The sequence below is a fragment of the Terrapene carolina genome, unplaced genomic scaffold (assembly GCF_002925995.2).
Source record: "Terrapene carolina triunguis isolate 2854851 unplaced genomic scaffold, T_m_triunguis-2.0 Scaffold197, whole genome shotgun sequence".
NCBI classification, from domain to species: Eukaryota; Metazoa; Chordata; order Testudines; family Emydidae; genus Terrapene; species Terrapene triunguis.
Window position 1 is genome coordinate 218,083 of NW_020664548.1, and position 15,445 is coordinate 233,527.

The 15,445-nt window shown below is 44.8% G+C and overlaps 1 protein-coding gene across 1 annotated transcript; it reads left to right on the top strand.

The window, feature by feature from the left end:
- Window positions 1-3,515: 3,515 nt before the first annotated feature.
- Window positions 3,516-14,138, top strand: LOC113407087 (CMRF35-like molecule 1). Its single transcript, XM_026655105.1, has 7 exons — window positions 3,516-3,561; window positions 7,550-7,897; window positions 8,601-8,921; window positions 10,472-10,568; window positions 11,432-11,550; window positions 12,093-12,142; window positions 13,908-14,138. The coding sequence occupies exons 1-7, from the start codon at window positions 3,516-3,518 to the stop codon at window positions 14,136-14,138; spliced, it is 1,212 nt and encodes a 403-aa protein (XP_026510890.1).
- Window positions 14,139-15,445: the final 1,307 nt, after the last annotated feature.

Consider the following 15,445-nt stretch of genomic DNA (forward strand, 5'->3'; position numbering starts at 1 on the left):
ACTGCTTAATGTGCAATGAGGTTTTTGGATCTCAGCCAAGTTCCCAGAAGGCAGGTGCCCAAACACTGCCCACATCCTAAAATCACCATCACAGTTAATAATAGATGGCAATCCCAGCAGAGTTGCTAAGAACTGAGATGATCATACCCTTCTCCAAAGAAACATTTGTGTCCCATACGTGGAATATCAAGGTTTAATAAGGAAGTGGAGGGCCCCTCACCATGGACTCTTACCTTCCAGTGCACAGGTGAGAACAAGGAGCTATAGAGTTATAAATGGAATGGAAAAGCTTTGCACATTCTCAGAGGAACTCAGAGTGGCCTCCTCCATGAGGGAACTGCACAAACAAGACCAAGCAACGAGAAGACCCTGCCCTTGGCCAGATCCTGATAGGGCTTATCTACCCTCCAAAATTACTTCCTGCTGGAAAAAATCCTAACGAACATGACTTATCACTCAGTGTAGCAACGGACTGTTGGGTGTAACATAGCCTCATCTGGTCATGGTTAATCATTGAGTGGATCATAGGGCTAACTGCAATCTGCTGACACAGTGTTAAACAGAACTGATGTTAGTTCTAATATGGAACAATCATAAGAGGGCAATCTGGCTCCAGCAGGAGCTCTTTAATAACCTGAAAATAGAAAAGGAATCCTACATAAAGTGGAAATATGGTCAAATTGCTAAAGAGGAATGCAAAGAAACAGCACAAGTATGTAGGGACAAAATCAGAGAAAGGCTAAGGCACAAAGTGAGTTACACCTGGCAAGTGACATAAAAGGCAATAAGATGTTTTTTAAATACATTAGGAGCAAGAGAAAGACCAAGAAAAGTGCAGGTCCTCTACTTCGCGGGGAAGGAGAGCTAACAAATGATGACATCAACAAAGCTGAGGTGCTTAATGCCTAGTTTGCTTCAGTAGTCACTAAAAAGGTTAATGATGACCAGATATTGAACACAATTAATATTGACAACTAAGGGAAGGAATGTAAACCAACATAGGTAAAGAATATTTAAATAAGTTAGATGTATTCAAATCAGCAGGGCCTGCTGAAATTCATCCTTGGATACTTAAGGAACTAGCTGAAGCAATCTCGGAGCTGTTTTCAATTATCTTTGAGAATTCCTGGAGGACAGGAGAGGTCCCTGAAGACTGGTGAAGGGCAAACATAGTACCTATCTATAAAAAGAGGAACAAGGAGTAACCAGGGAATTATAGACTAGTCTGCCTAACTTTGAAACCTGGAAAGATATTAGAGCAAATTATTAAACAATCACTTTGTAACCATCTGGAGGATAATAGGGTTATAAGGAACAGTCAGCATGGATTTGTCAAGAACAAACCATGCCAAACCAACCTAATGTCCTTCTTTGATAGTATGACTGACCTAGTGGATAGGGGGAAGCAGTAGACGTGATATACCTTGATTTTTTAAGGCTTTTGATACATTCCCACATGACATTCTCATAAGCAAACTAGGGAAATGTGGTCCAGTTGAATTTACTATAAGGTGGGTCCACAACTGGTTGAAAGATCAAACTCCCAGAGTAGTTATCAATGGTTTGCTGTCAAATTAGAAGGGCATATCTAGCGGGGTCCTGCAGGGGTCATTCCTGAATCCGATACTATTCAATATTTTCATTAATAACTTGGATAATGGAATGGAGAGTATGCTTATAAAATCTGCAGATGACACCAAACTGGGAGGATTTGCAAACACTTTGGAGGACAGGTTTAAAATTCAAAATTGGTCTGAATCCAACAAGATGAAATTCAGTGAAGACAAGTGCACAAGGTTTAAACTAATGCACACCTACAAAATGGGGAATAACTGGCTCGGAGGCAGTACTGCTGAAAAGGATCTGGGGGTTACAGTGGACCACACACTAAATAGGAGTCATCAATGTGATGCAGCTGCAAAAAGGGCTAATATGATTCTGGGGTGTATTAATAGGAGTGTCATATGTAAGACACAGGATGGCATTGTTCAGCTCTACTTGGCACTGGTGAGGCCCCAGCTGGAGTACTGTGTCCAGTTCTGGGCATTACAATTTGGGAAGGATGTGGACAAACTGGAAAGAGTCCAGAGGAGAGCAACAAAAATGATCAAAGGTTTAGAAAACCTGATCTATGAGGAAAGGTTGAAAAACGTGGGCGTGTTTATGCTTGAGAAAAGAAGACCGAGGGGCGAGCTGATAGTCTGCCAATATCATAAGAGCTATTACAAAGAGGACCATGATCAATTGCTCTCCATGTCCACTGAAGGTAGGACAAGAAGTAATGGGCTTAATCTGTGGCAAGGGACACTTAGAAAGTTTTTCCTAGTATTTAACCTACCTCTAAGGGTATGTCTACACTACGGGATTAATCCGAATTTAGATAATTCGAATTTGGGAAACAGGTTGTATAAATTCGATTGTGCGCGGCCACACTAAGCACATTAATTCGGTTTTTAACCACATTAATTCGGTGTTGTGTGGCCACACTACCCCATTAATTTAAACACAGTAATTCAGTGGTGTGCGGCCACACTAACTCTAATTCGAATTAACAAAATTGATTTAGGCGCTACTCCGCTCGTCGAGGTGGAGTACAGAAATCGATTTAAAGCACCCTTTAATTCGAATTAACTGGCTCTGTAGTGTGGACGGGTGAAGGGTTAATTCGAATTAACGCTGCTAAATCCGAATTAATCCCGTAGTGTAGACCAGGCCTAAGGGTAGTTAAGCTCTGGAACAGGCTTCCAAGAGAGGTTGTGGAATCCCCGTCATTGGAGGGTTTTAAGAACAGGCTGAACAAACACCTGTCAGGGAGGATCTAGGTTTACTTGGTCCTGCCACAGTGCAGAGGGCTGGACTTGATGACTTCTCAAGGTCCCTTCCAGCCCTACATTTCTAGGAATCTATCATGCAGTTTGCAGCAGAGACGAGGCCATAGTAGCAAAAACAACCCAACTGGTCTCAACTGTACTGGTGGAACCTGTGTCAAAAGATGATCCTCAGCTCTTGATCACAAGAGCCGTGGGAAAGGGGAATGAGATGGTCTTTTAGGGTCCAATCAAACCGCTAAGCAAAATGGGGTGGATTTTAATGCATCACATTTCCATGCTCAGGAAACCTGTCTCTTAAAATGCACCCCTTTTTTCTTTGGGGTTTGATTTGAGCCTGAGACACCAGCTCGTTCCCCCTTTCCCATACAGGGAACTTAACAAAATGATCCTTTAGCCTAGTTTGTTAAAGACCAGCCAGTGACTGTGCCCACGCGGGATGTGTAAAGCCCCCCCCATGCTTTTGTTGCCATCCACTTCCCTAAATACACAATTAAATTATCTTAATATCAGTTTTGTTGCAAAACATGGTGAAGAATTTCCGTGCTAAGGCAAGACCTCAGCCACTTCCTCATGCAGCTTCAGTGTCGATAGGAGAGAGCTCAGAGAGACGACACTTCCTAAAAATCCATTTCACGTTCCATACGATATTCCAGCAATGCCCCTTCTGTGGGCTTGAAGACAGGCATGGAGCTGAGATTCCTGCTGCTGCTGCTGCTGCTCTGCATCTCAGGTAAGAGGAAGAGTGATGTGATACTTGGGGGGGAGGCGGGTTACATGGACATTCCATGTCAGGGGCAGGTGGGATCTGGGGTTCTATTTTCCCTTCTTGGTTTGTCAAATATGCTGTGAAATGTGCGAGAAACAGCACAATAAGGTGCGTGAGGATCCCTGCCAGACAAATACCTCAAGTGAAGTAAATCAACACCAGAGCTCTGCTGAAGTCAATGGGGCTGCACCAATTTACACCACATACTGGAAACTCCAGGTTCAATGGGTAAACATTCTTGAGCACCCACTACACACCACACAAATGTAGCCCTGCAAAAATACGGGTGGCGAGCTCTATTTTGTTATTAATTTGCAATTTTCAGAGTGACATTCTGGGCCAGATAATCAGAGTGCATCATCTGCCATCACGAATTGGCATCATTTAAAGTTAAGGAATTGATGCCGATTTACAGCAGCTGAATACCTGGCCCATGGGTGTCCAGTTTCCATTAGAAGCCAATTATTGATGTGACAGATCAAGGCCTCTAAAATGTCACTAAAATGACACTAAAATGTCTCCTTGGATTCAATTCTGATAAAATATTTTTGTGGGCCTGTGATGACTTATTTGCATAGACTCTAGGGTGCGCAGGGCACTTTCCTATTAGTTAGGCATAAGAGGAGCCTTAAAAAGATCTGAAGGAAATTCCCCCTAACAAAACAAACGTACAGGAAGTGGGAATTCCTTTGGGAGTCATCAGGGAAGCCCAAATTTGCAATACAAAACTGGCTTAATTCCAGTGGCAGCAGTTCTACAATACTTCAAAGCACCCCTCAGGCCGAGCTCTATAGAAAACGTTATTGTGTAAGTGTGACTGCATCTCTCTCCTCGACCCTCTCCACCTTTCTCGTATCACTTGTCTTCTTAAGCCCCTGCTAAGCTCACTGCAGGATAAGTCTATAAACTGTTCCTATGTGTTTGTACAGCCCCTAGCACAATCAAGCCTTGATCCTTGATTTTTGGATCTTTTCTACATTTTCAAATATATCGATTTCAATTACAACACAGAATACAAAGTGTACAGTGCTCTATAACAAACAAAAAAATCTACATTTGTAAGTTACACTTTCACAATAAAGAGATTGCACTACAGTACTTGGTGAGGTGAACTGAAAAATACTATTTCTTTTGTTTATCATTTTTACAGTGCAAATATTTGTAATAAAAAATAATATAAAGTGAACACTATATACTTTGTATTCTGTGTTGTAATTGAAATCAATATATTTGAAAATGTAGAAAAACATCCAACATTTTTTAATAAATTTCAATTGGTATTTTATTGTTTAACCGTGTGATTAAAACTGCGATCAAGCACGATTGATTTTTTTGAGTTAATCGCGTGAGTTAATGGCGATTAATCAACAGCCCTAATTGTATGCTCTTTGAGGCAGGGACTGTGTGACAGGATGGAATGACCACGAAATACCTCAGGACTGTCCAACGGGGGCCAGCCACCTCCTGAGCACCCCCTCATGGCCAAAGGTTGCTGTACAGGGGCCCAGGCTCAGGCACTTCCCAACTCTTCCTAGCTGGAGTTACGCTCTTGGGCTCAGGGTCTTCCCTGCAGAAGCGTTTCTCGCTCCACTCCCTGCCATCTCTCTACAACTTCCTGATCATCCCCTCTCTGCAGCATCCTGCTGCCCTTTATAGGAGACTCAGGGTATGTCTACACTACGGGATTAATCCGAATTTAGATAATTCGAATTTGGGAAACAGGTTGTATAAATTCGATTGTGCGCGGCCACACTAAGCACATTAATTCGGTTTTTAACCACATTAATTCGGTGGTGTTCGGCCACACTACCCCATTAATTTAACCACAGTAATTCGGTGGTGTGCGGCCACACTAACCCTAATTCGAATTAACAAAATCGATTTAGGCGCTACTCCGCTCGTCGAGGTGGAGTACAGAAATCGATTTTAAGTGCCCTTTAATTCGAATTAACTGGCTCTGTAGTGTGGACGGGTGAAGGGTTAATTCGGATTAACGCTGCTAAATCCGAATTAAAGTCGTAGTGTAGACCAGGCCTCAGCTTCTCCACACCCAGCCGGTTCTACTACTTAAACCCCATATTCAGCCGCCCCCCCCCCCAGGTGTGGCAGCAGGCAGGGCTAATTGGACAGGCTAGCCAACTCCAGGCCTCTGGCCCTTAAAGGATCAGACCACCCCATTACAGGCTGCTTGTCACGTGATTCAGCAGGGTTTTAAAGGGGGGAGTGTCCTTTTACAAGGGCAGAGGGGAAGTTCTCTGGGTCTTGCAGCCTGTTTGCCAGAGGGGGATAGCTTTTGTTTTGTGTTATCTTGTGAGGTTTTTTTAATAAACTGTGTCCTAAGGAAAGGGTCTGAAAAGAGACTTGAGTGTGGCACCCAATTCTTCCTGGGCAGTTGCAGAGTGCCTAGTACAATTCGGCCCCATTCTTGCATGGCCTCTCTGCATTACTGCAATAAATAGGATTGATAAGGATACGTGTAATAAAGGGATGAGCAGAAACTTTCCGGCTAGTTTCATTTTTCTTCAGTTGTGGAGCAGTCAGCTTCACCCAGCTAGAGATGTGTCCTAAATGATTTGAAATTAAAATAGTGGTTTACCCCAATGTGACATTGGAAAGGTCAGATGTTAGATGGGAGAGCAACGTTCCTAAAGTCACAGAAATGAGAGATTGAAAAGATCTACTGGAACATCCAAATCATCTCCATGTTAGTGCAGAGAACTGCCCAGCTCAAAGATCTGTGTTTATTGCCAGCTACCTACATGTAAATAGGCAGAGATGACACAGGGACTTTAAACAATCAGAGAAATTGAAATGCTACAAATAAGCAAAGAACATGGGAATACACACTGAGAAAACGTACTGTGTGCAGGGGACACATGCAGGAAATATTCCAGGATATGTTGCTATCTTTGAACGTGCTCCAGGCAGGTGGTAGGAGCAGGGCCGGATTAACTCTCCTGTGGGTCTGGGGCTATTAGATTTTGTGGGGCCCCTGTATACAAGTCTTTTTGCTAATTTAAAACAAAATGATCACAATTATGGCATCGAGGCTATTAACGCTATACTCAACTTGCCTTTTAATTAACATAAAGCTATTCTGTGGTTACATTTCAGTCTTAAAACATGTATAATACAGTAAAGTTAATTCAAAATAGCCTACTTCTTACTTTAGAACAGCTGTTATATTAGTTTCTTTCTGGGAGGGAGTTTGGTGCAGGAGGGAATTCTGACCTGGGGCAGGGGGTTGGGGTACAGGAGGGTGTGCAAGGGCTGGTCTACACCCAGCCGCTAGTTCGGCGGCTGGGGATCGAAGTTCTGGGTTCGACTTATGGCGTCTGGTCTGGACGCGATAAGTCGAACCAGGAAGTGCTCGCCGTCGACTGCGGTACTCCAGCTCGGCGAGAGGAGTACCGCGGAGTCGACGGGGAGCCTGCCTGCCGCGTGTGGACCGCGTCTGAACCGCGGTAAGTTTGAACTAAGGTATGTCGACTTCAGCTACGTTATTCACGTAGCTGAAGTTGCGTACCTTAGTTCGACTTGGGGGGTTAGTGTAGACCAGGCCCAAGATGTAGGCTCTGGCCAGGAGGCGCTAACCACAGCAGCTCCTGCCCGGCGGCACAGCAGGGCTCAGGCAGGCTGCCTGCCTGCCTGCCATAACCCCACGCCACTCCCGGAAGCAACCAGCTGCTGGCACGTCTCTGCGCGCCCCTGGGAGGAGGAGGACAGTGTGTCTCCATGCTCTGCCCGCGCCTGCCCCTAAAGCCCCTGTGTTAATCCAGCCCTTGATAGGAGAATGATTTGTAATTGCTGCTTGTACTGATTCATCTCCATTCTTCCCACCTCCAGTTCTTGGGCTGTGTTTAGTCCAAGCACTTGAGTGCAGGACACAGAGGGGGCAGCAGGCAGCCCTGCTCCATCCCAGCTCTTTCTGAGCAGGTTTGGTGTTTTCCAGGATTCCAAGCACAAGAGTCTGACGCAGTGGAGAGCAGAGTGGAGGGGCAGAGCCTCGTTGTTGAGTGTCGCTACAGATCCCCGGATTACAGTGCAACACGGAAAACCTGGTGCCAGCTGAGAGGTGAAATATGCTCTCCCTTAGTTAGCACCTCTTACACATCATATGGATACAACAACAAGGTTGCCTCTGGAAGAACTACGATAGAGGATGACACCCGCAATGGGATTGTAACCATCACCATGGAGAAGCTGCAGGTGCAGGACTCTGGAGTGTACCGGTGTGCGCTCTATGACCCGCCCAATACACTGTATCCACTAACGACAATTAAATTGGACGTTTTCAAGGGTGAGTTAATCTCCTTTCAGGAGAACTGTCTTTTCCACTGATTATAATCCCAATTCCTTCCCCCACTTTATCATCTCTCTCCTGCCTGTATCGATTCCTCCTGCCGGCCCCCAGAATTTGTCACCCTCCACAAACCCTTGTTTCCTCTCTCCTGTCTCACACTGGGAACTGCTCTGAATCATCAGCTAACCTCAGCAATTCAGCCAACAGACCATTCCTGCTTCCTGTTAGAATAGTCTTTTCTTGTTTTCCCCTCTAATGGCTTCCTCGGCGGGAGGGGGCTGTCAATTTATATTGTAAAGTTTATTTATGCAAGAAGCAGATTCTGAGGGGGACATTTTAAAGGGCTCAGTCCCAACAATCAGGGCCAGATTTCCAAGAGCTCAGGAGCCAGAGTGCACCCCACACGCTGAGCTCTTCTGAGAACCTGGCCTGGAAAGGATCAGTAACTTCCCTCACTCTGCGAGACTTTGGGATGATCAAGTGCCAAGAGAACAGCCCAAACAGTTGATTTTTGCGGCAAACAAGACCAAATGCACCAGTTCACATTCACCCCTCCTGTAACTCAGCTGAAGCCAGTGAATGGAGCTACACCAGGGAAGCATTTGGCCCCTGGTGCATCTGTCACTCATGGGAAATGTACGTCATCGTACCTCTCAACCAGATCGTACTGACCAGTTTTTCTGTTTTCCAGAAGTCCAAGAATACGATGCTATGGAGGGGCAGAGTCTCTCTGTCCAGTGTCCATACAACACACAGCATTACAAAGAGGAGAAGAAAGCCTGGTGCAGAAGCACAGTTCAGAATAAGTGGGATGTCTTGGTCAACACTTATCACGGGTTCCTCAGCTATCAAAACAGCGCTCAGAAATGCAGAGCCAGGATACATGACGACACCCAGAAAGGGATTGTTACTATCACCATGGAGAAACTGAAGGTAGACGATGCAGGGGTGTACTGGTGTGCGCTTTACCAGCCTCCCAATCTTTACAGAATAATTGAAGTTAAACTGGCTGTTACCAAGAGTGAGTATTTATTGGTAGGGAAAATGTGGGGTTTGGGATTTTTGTTTTGCAGATTTCAGCCTCTCACCTTCCCCACTCTCTCTTTCCTCTCTCTGACACTGAATCTGTATCACCTCCTCCCAGTTTATTCCGGAATTCCCTCCACTCCCCCAAAAACCTTGTCCCTTTATTCACAGCTCACACTAGGAACTGATGTAGAACATCAGCTGGGATAAGGACTTTGGCCATGTGGATATTTTTGTTTTTAATGATCTATTTAAATATTCATTTCTTGTCTCCCCTTCACTTGAGAGCTGGTTCAATCATTTCAATCTAGGTATTTCTATGACCCACAGACTCATAGTATTTACACACCTGCATAGCAGCTGAGCATTGGTTTCCAGAGCAGCTAGCGGAGATACTATTCAATTAAAATTTTGCATTTTGATGGAGTAAAAAAAGCATTTTTTAAATTCTGACCCACATTTTAACCAGCTCCAGTTTCTAGTTATTCCCTCAAATTGACTTATTTTTTGTAATCAATGAAATTTAACAAACTATCTATAAGAGCCCAGCAACTTTCTCTGGCCTGTTTTTGAAGATGGCAGTCGAGCAATACAGACGGGTGGGGATAGTCCTGTCCAAGGGAAGCCATCGGACATTAAGTCCATATCAGAATTAGAGCTGTGCAAAAAAATTTAATTTTTGGTTAGCTAGAAGTTTCGAAAAGTCAAAAACATTTCATTTCCAGCAAAACATTTTGTTTCTATTTTGAGATACGTCTCTTTTAAAATTGTTTTCAAAATAGAATTAAAGGTCATTTAAAAACAAAAAGGTTTTATTTTGAAGAAAAAAAGTCAAATTTTTTCAGAAATATGTCAATAAAACACTGACTTTTTTTTAATGTTTTTAAGTTGGGTTTGGGTTTTTTTGCCACAGAACCCATTTGACAAAATCCAACATGAATTCATTAACTATTTTAGTCGACCCAAACCTGCTTTTTTCATCAAAAATTGTTTCGGTCCAAAAATGTCATCCTGCTGTAATCATAATACATGTGATTGAATACACAGTCTGTGAGCCCTGACACCTCATGGGAGGCCTGCAGTGATGTGCAGTAATGGCCCTAGATGCTGTTGCGGTATCAATTTTTTGCATGTTTCTAAAGCTTTGTTTCTTTGGCTTGTTTCCTCATTACTGCAGGGAGCTGTTGCACAGGTGATGCTAATGGCCTGAGTCTCACATGCTGTCTTTGTCTAGGATTGTTACATGCTTCGTGGTACAGGAGAAGGTTTGCAATACTGAGCAACCTCCCCATCATACCATGTGCTTCTCTCAGTAGCAACAGTGTGAACGCTAGTGTAGACAAGGCTCAAGTGGCCACCCAGCCTTTTAACCGCTGTGTTTTTTAGCTTGTGCCAAGTAGGTCTGCATGACACAGCGCTTACAGCACTGCCAGCTTGTCTCCACTAGCCCTGCACCAGTGGTAGCTAGCACTGGTGGGAAATGTTACGGGGTAAAGGCTGGTGTAGACAAGGCCTGAGGTGTCGAAACTGTGTTTGTATTTGCAGCTACAGCTACACGTGTCGTTCCAGTTACCTCAAGCACAGGTCACACCAGCCTAATCCTTAGCACAGCTAGTGCTGGGGTCAACCCAGCAGACAGCAGGTAAGGCTCCAACCCCTTCCTCTAAGACAGCCTCTGTGTTCGCACACCTCCAAGGGGTTCTTAGCAGCTGATCCCACATGCTCCCCTTTTCAGAGAGAAAGCAGCAGCCTTTCACAGTGGCACTGAATGTAGCAGGCCTCCTTTAAAAGGTGCCAGATTAGTGCCTTCTTCCCACCTGCCACCCAGTGTTAAATGGCACATTGATAAAAATGGGCAGATGAAATTCAGGCCCCATCTTATTTGAGAATTTACTAGTCTTGTCACTGTATTATCATTAACCCTGGCAGCTGCTGCTCTTTGGAGCAAGAGAAATGACGTTAAATCTGGATGCATTGAATCCAAACAGTTTCCTGCATCAGCCATTGTAAAAGCAGGGCTGCCCCTTCTCATTCCTGATGCCAGCCAGTGGCCACTGTGCTCAGTGGAAGCTGCGGAAGCCCTATTAAATATTTCCCCAGCGGTGTATCACCTCATTCTATTTACTGGTTTATTCAATTTAGGTTTGTTTTTCTTTTTGAGGTCTGTGATTTGTATTGTGGTGGCACCATGGACCAGCACGCCATTGCGCTAGGCACTGTACAAAACACATTCCCTGCCCCACAGAGCTCACAGTTGGGCTTCAGAGAGTGCTTTGTTTTCACAAGGCCACAGAGAGAAGTTCAGGACCTTACTCCCTACGTCAAATGGCACAGACAGGGTTTCGCATTAAAGGAAGTAACACGTGATGAGAAAAAGACACCCAGGTGTGCGAGCTATGCCAGGCCCTGGTCTGACGGCCGGTTGGGTGTGTGCTAAGGGTTTTGGGAAGCATTGCACCTGCACTGTATAGGTCTGTCTAACACAGACTGCCATTGCTTCCTCAGCCTCTCGAGTGAAAGAAACTTCATCATCCTCGGCGTGGTCTTGGGAGTCCTCTTCATCCTGGCTCTTATAGGCTTGGTGATATTGTACACCAGGAAATCCAAGCAGCTGAAGACAAGAGGTAAATGGAGAGCTGATGGGGCCTCACATGGTCTGTCTGTCACTACACTCGGTTCCCTATTTCTCATTTGTTTTAACTTTGAGTGAATTCAGCCCCACTGCCTGATTCCCAATGGGCAGCCCTGGACAAGGGGGAGGGCAACCTGACTGCCCCAAGGGTTCAGAAGGAGTTCTTTCCCCTAAATACACATTGTGCAACTGGACAGGTGCATCATGGATATTTTTAAAAATCTTCCAAAGCATCAGACTGCAATCACTGCCACAGAAAATACCAGATTAAAAATAATTTGCCACATGAGATCAGACCCACGTCTCTAAAACTTCTCACAGGACATTTCATAAACTCAGCCATACTATAATTCCCAGGGCGGAATTGTAAACTGGGCACAACCTGCTCACTGGATTCAATGTAGTTTGGTCCCCACTATTACAATCTTCGCTACCATTACTACTGGCCAGTCCATTCTGTGGCTTTCACCTACGCTGTGATGACATGAGGAATGCTCAGGATTGAGGGGGGTCTTGTCTTGTCTTTATTAAAAGGTGATGGACAAGCTGAAGCCATCTATGAAGAACCCAAGGACGCCACAGTGGTAAGTGAAGCTACTGGAAACATAAAAGCAGTAGCGTGGAGGTTCCCAAACTGCAGTCTGTGGAGAGCTGGCTGGTCATGGGGTGCTTACTTCTCCTTATTTTCAGTTGCTAAATTGCATTCAAAGAAACTTGAAATACTTTCTTAATGTTACCTTTCCACACAGGCAGTCGTCGTAGTTGCCACGAGGATTTTATGTGATTGCAAGTGAAGGGGAGGGGTGGTTTGTTTAATTGTGAACAGGAGAAGAAGTGTCAATGAGACAACCTCTGTACTAAAATGTGAGCTGCGTTCTGGCAAAGTTTGGGAACCCTGCAATACAGTGTTAAATGCAGTACACAGAGACAGAACAGTCTTTTCACCATAATGGGGCATTTGCTGTAAAGTAGAAAGAGATGGCACTGTAAGGTAGAGCAGACAGAGGATGTGAGAGTGAAACCGTGCACTACCGTTTACTTAATTAATCACTTTAAATTTCCACTCTCCCTCCACGCTGACAAGAGAGTCATGTGAGGATGGAAATGCCATTTCGTGAAGGATTTTGAGATTTCAAAGTTTCACAATGGAACCCAAAAGATTTCAAAATTCTCTATGAATGCAAACATTTAAAAAAAACATTTCTAGTCAACAGAAACATTTCATTCCATTGTCAACTTAAAATGTTATATTAAAAATACAAAATAAAAAATTCCAAATGAAAAGTCTTTTCAAAAAGAAGATTTGAAACAGTTTGTTCTTAAAACGTCAAAATGGGCCATTTTGAGAGTTGGAATCCCCCCCCCCCCAAATAATGTTGGCAAAATAGATGATTTCACAAAGCTATTCGATTTCACCAGGAACAGCATTTTCCAATGGAAAATGGTTCCATTGAAGTTTTTCCAACCAGCGCTAGCTGACAGTGATACCTGTTTATAATGGGCTTGGAGGCAAAACGTTGGGATGGTGTCTATACAAAACAGGAACCCAAGCCCCATATTGGTTTGCAGTGGTGTGGACTGGAATAGATCATGCTGGTTTGGAATAGATTGGATCAGACTAGGCAAGAGTGGAATGGAATGAACTGAATAGAACAGACTGGAATGGATTGGATTGGATCAGTAATTATTTGTATTGTGCTTTGTGTGACATGCTTTGCAGACAAAGGTGCACAAGATGTCCCTGCTCTGAAGAGTGTGCAGAGAAAGTGGATTGAAAGTTGGGTTGGCCTAGAATGAATTGGGATTGATTGAAAATGGAGCAGAATGAAAGGCTGGACTGGATTTGACTAGAAAGAACACATAGGAATAGGCTGAAATGGATCAGGCTTGAATAGAATGAGCTGGACAGCTAAACAGAGACAAGAGGCTACAAAACTCAGGTGTCCTATGATCCATTTGAGTCCTGCTGACTTGCCAGCAATTGGCTATGGCCCCTGAACTCTTTGCATTCTTTTCACCTTAAAAACCCCAAGGTTAACTTTCTCCAGGGGCTTTAAAACGCTGGATGAGTGAGGGAACAGCAATAGGAAACGCTGCTGGAAATACAGTGAAGCAGAGAGATTCTAGGAGCATTTGGGAGGCAACAGGGTTAGAAGCCAGTGTTGAAAGGATGGGGTCATAGTAGGTATCTGGGAAGGAGATGGGTGAATAAGGCTCACTCTCTTTCCAGCTTCTCCACAACAGAGAGTAACGTGTTGTGTTGGTCTTTTTCTCCCTACTTGAGTAAATCTTGTGCTTTTGGAATCAGCTCTGCTCTCGCTGAGAAGTGTTATTCTTTTCTGTGCACAGTCTCAGGGCTTCGGCAACATGAACGATCCCAAGGACGACAAACAGGAGATGCCACAAGACCTAAAATATGCCACCTTGGCCTTTAAATCCAGACCCAGTCCCAGGGAATCTGTCTACGCCAACATCACGCCAAGTCGAGCTCTGGAGACACCCCACACCAGGTCCTCCACTGAGCCTGTGGAATACGCCAGCATTTCACTTAAGCCATTAGCATCAGGCGCCAAATCGTGATCTCGAGAACCCTGAATAGCCCAGCAGTGGAACAGAAGAGACTGAGCTGGAACACTGCTGGGGGGGGGGGGGAAATGTGTGTGCATGCTAGAGAAGAAGTCTTTGCTATGTTCATATTTAACATGTATATTTAAAGACCTGCCTCAGGTCAGAGGCTTGCAGAGAAATTTATCACAGGCAATTGGGCAAAATGCAGCTGCTTTTGAAGAAACAGCACAGGAAGATCAAGAGAACGAAGGAGAATCCTCAGGGCTCAAGCTGGAGGAATATGGACGGGCATTGTCATCTCAAACCCACTCAAACATTGTATGTGTAAGATTCTGACTCAGATGTTACAGGGTTCAGCTTCCCCTTGGGAGAGTGACAGAGAATGAGCAGAGGGGGAAGGGGAATAAATATACTGATGATGTGTGAACTGCATCATGTTTTGCTGAATGTACCTCAATACATAGCTTGAGAGTGTTTGCAAGGGAGCAACGTGTAAGTATTAAACACCATCATCACGGTCTCTAACCTAGAATGACTATACTGTACGAACCAAGGCCCCAGAACAGCCTTTCAGCTGCAAAAATGATATTTAGCATGCATAGACACATAGGGTGACCAGATGTCCTGATTTTATAGGGACAGTCCCGATATTCAAGGCTTTGTCTTATATAGGCGCCTATTACCCCGCACCCCCGTCCCGATTTTTCACACTTGCTGTCTAGTCACCCTATAGACACATGTTAGTGCAGAATAGGTCATGCAAATGCCAAACCAGCTCAAGTGCAGCGACCTGCGTGGGTGTGAGGGAGACAGGGACAACAGGATTTTGAAATAAATTAAATGTTGGTTATCTTGGTGAGGCATCAGATCAGGAGCGTCTATTTAGAATGAAAAAATAGAGTGTACGGGCATGTGGGTGGGGCCTCAGGGCTGCATGTGTGTTGGGGGCATGTCTCTCTTCCTTTAGGGGAGGGGGCACAGGTTAAACAGGACTGCCAGGCCTAATGACAGTGGCGAGTCTCGAAAGCTGGATCCTGTGGTGTTCCCAGCTCTAGTGATGAACTTGTGCTCAGTGTTTGTCCACAGGCTCAGGACATACATGCAGTCTCTATGGCCAGTTCACTGAAAACAGGTAGTCACCTGCCGCATTCAAAGCATTTATCGACACCACTTCCACACTGTGTGTTGGCACAGGCCTGTGACTCACCATCCCACCCCTGAATGCCCTGAAGGAGTGGCCAGTCATTCTCCGGCTGGGAAAGCCCTTGGGTTACTCAGCACCTCTGGCTGCATTGCTGACCTACCCAGGCTGGCTACTC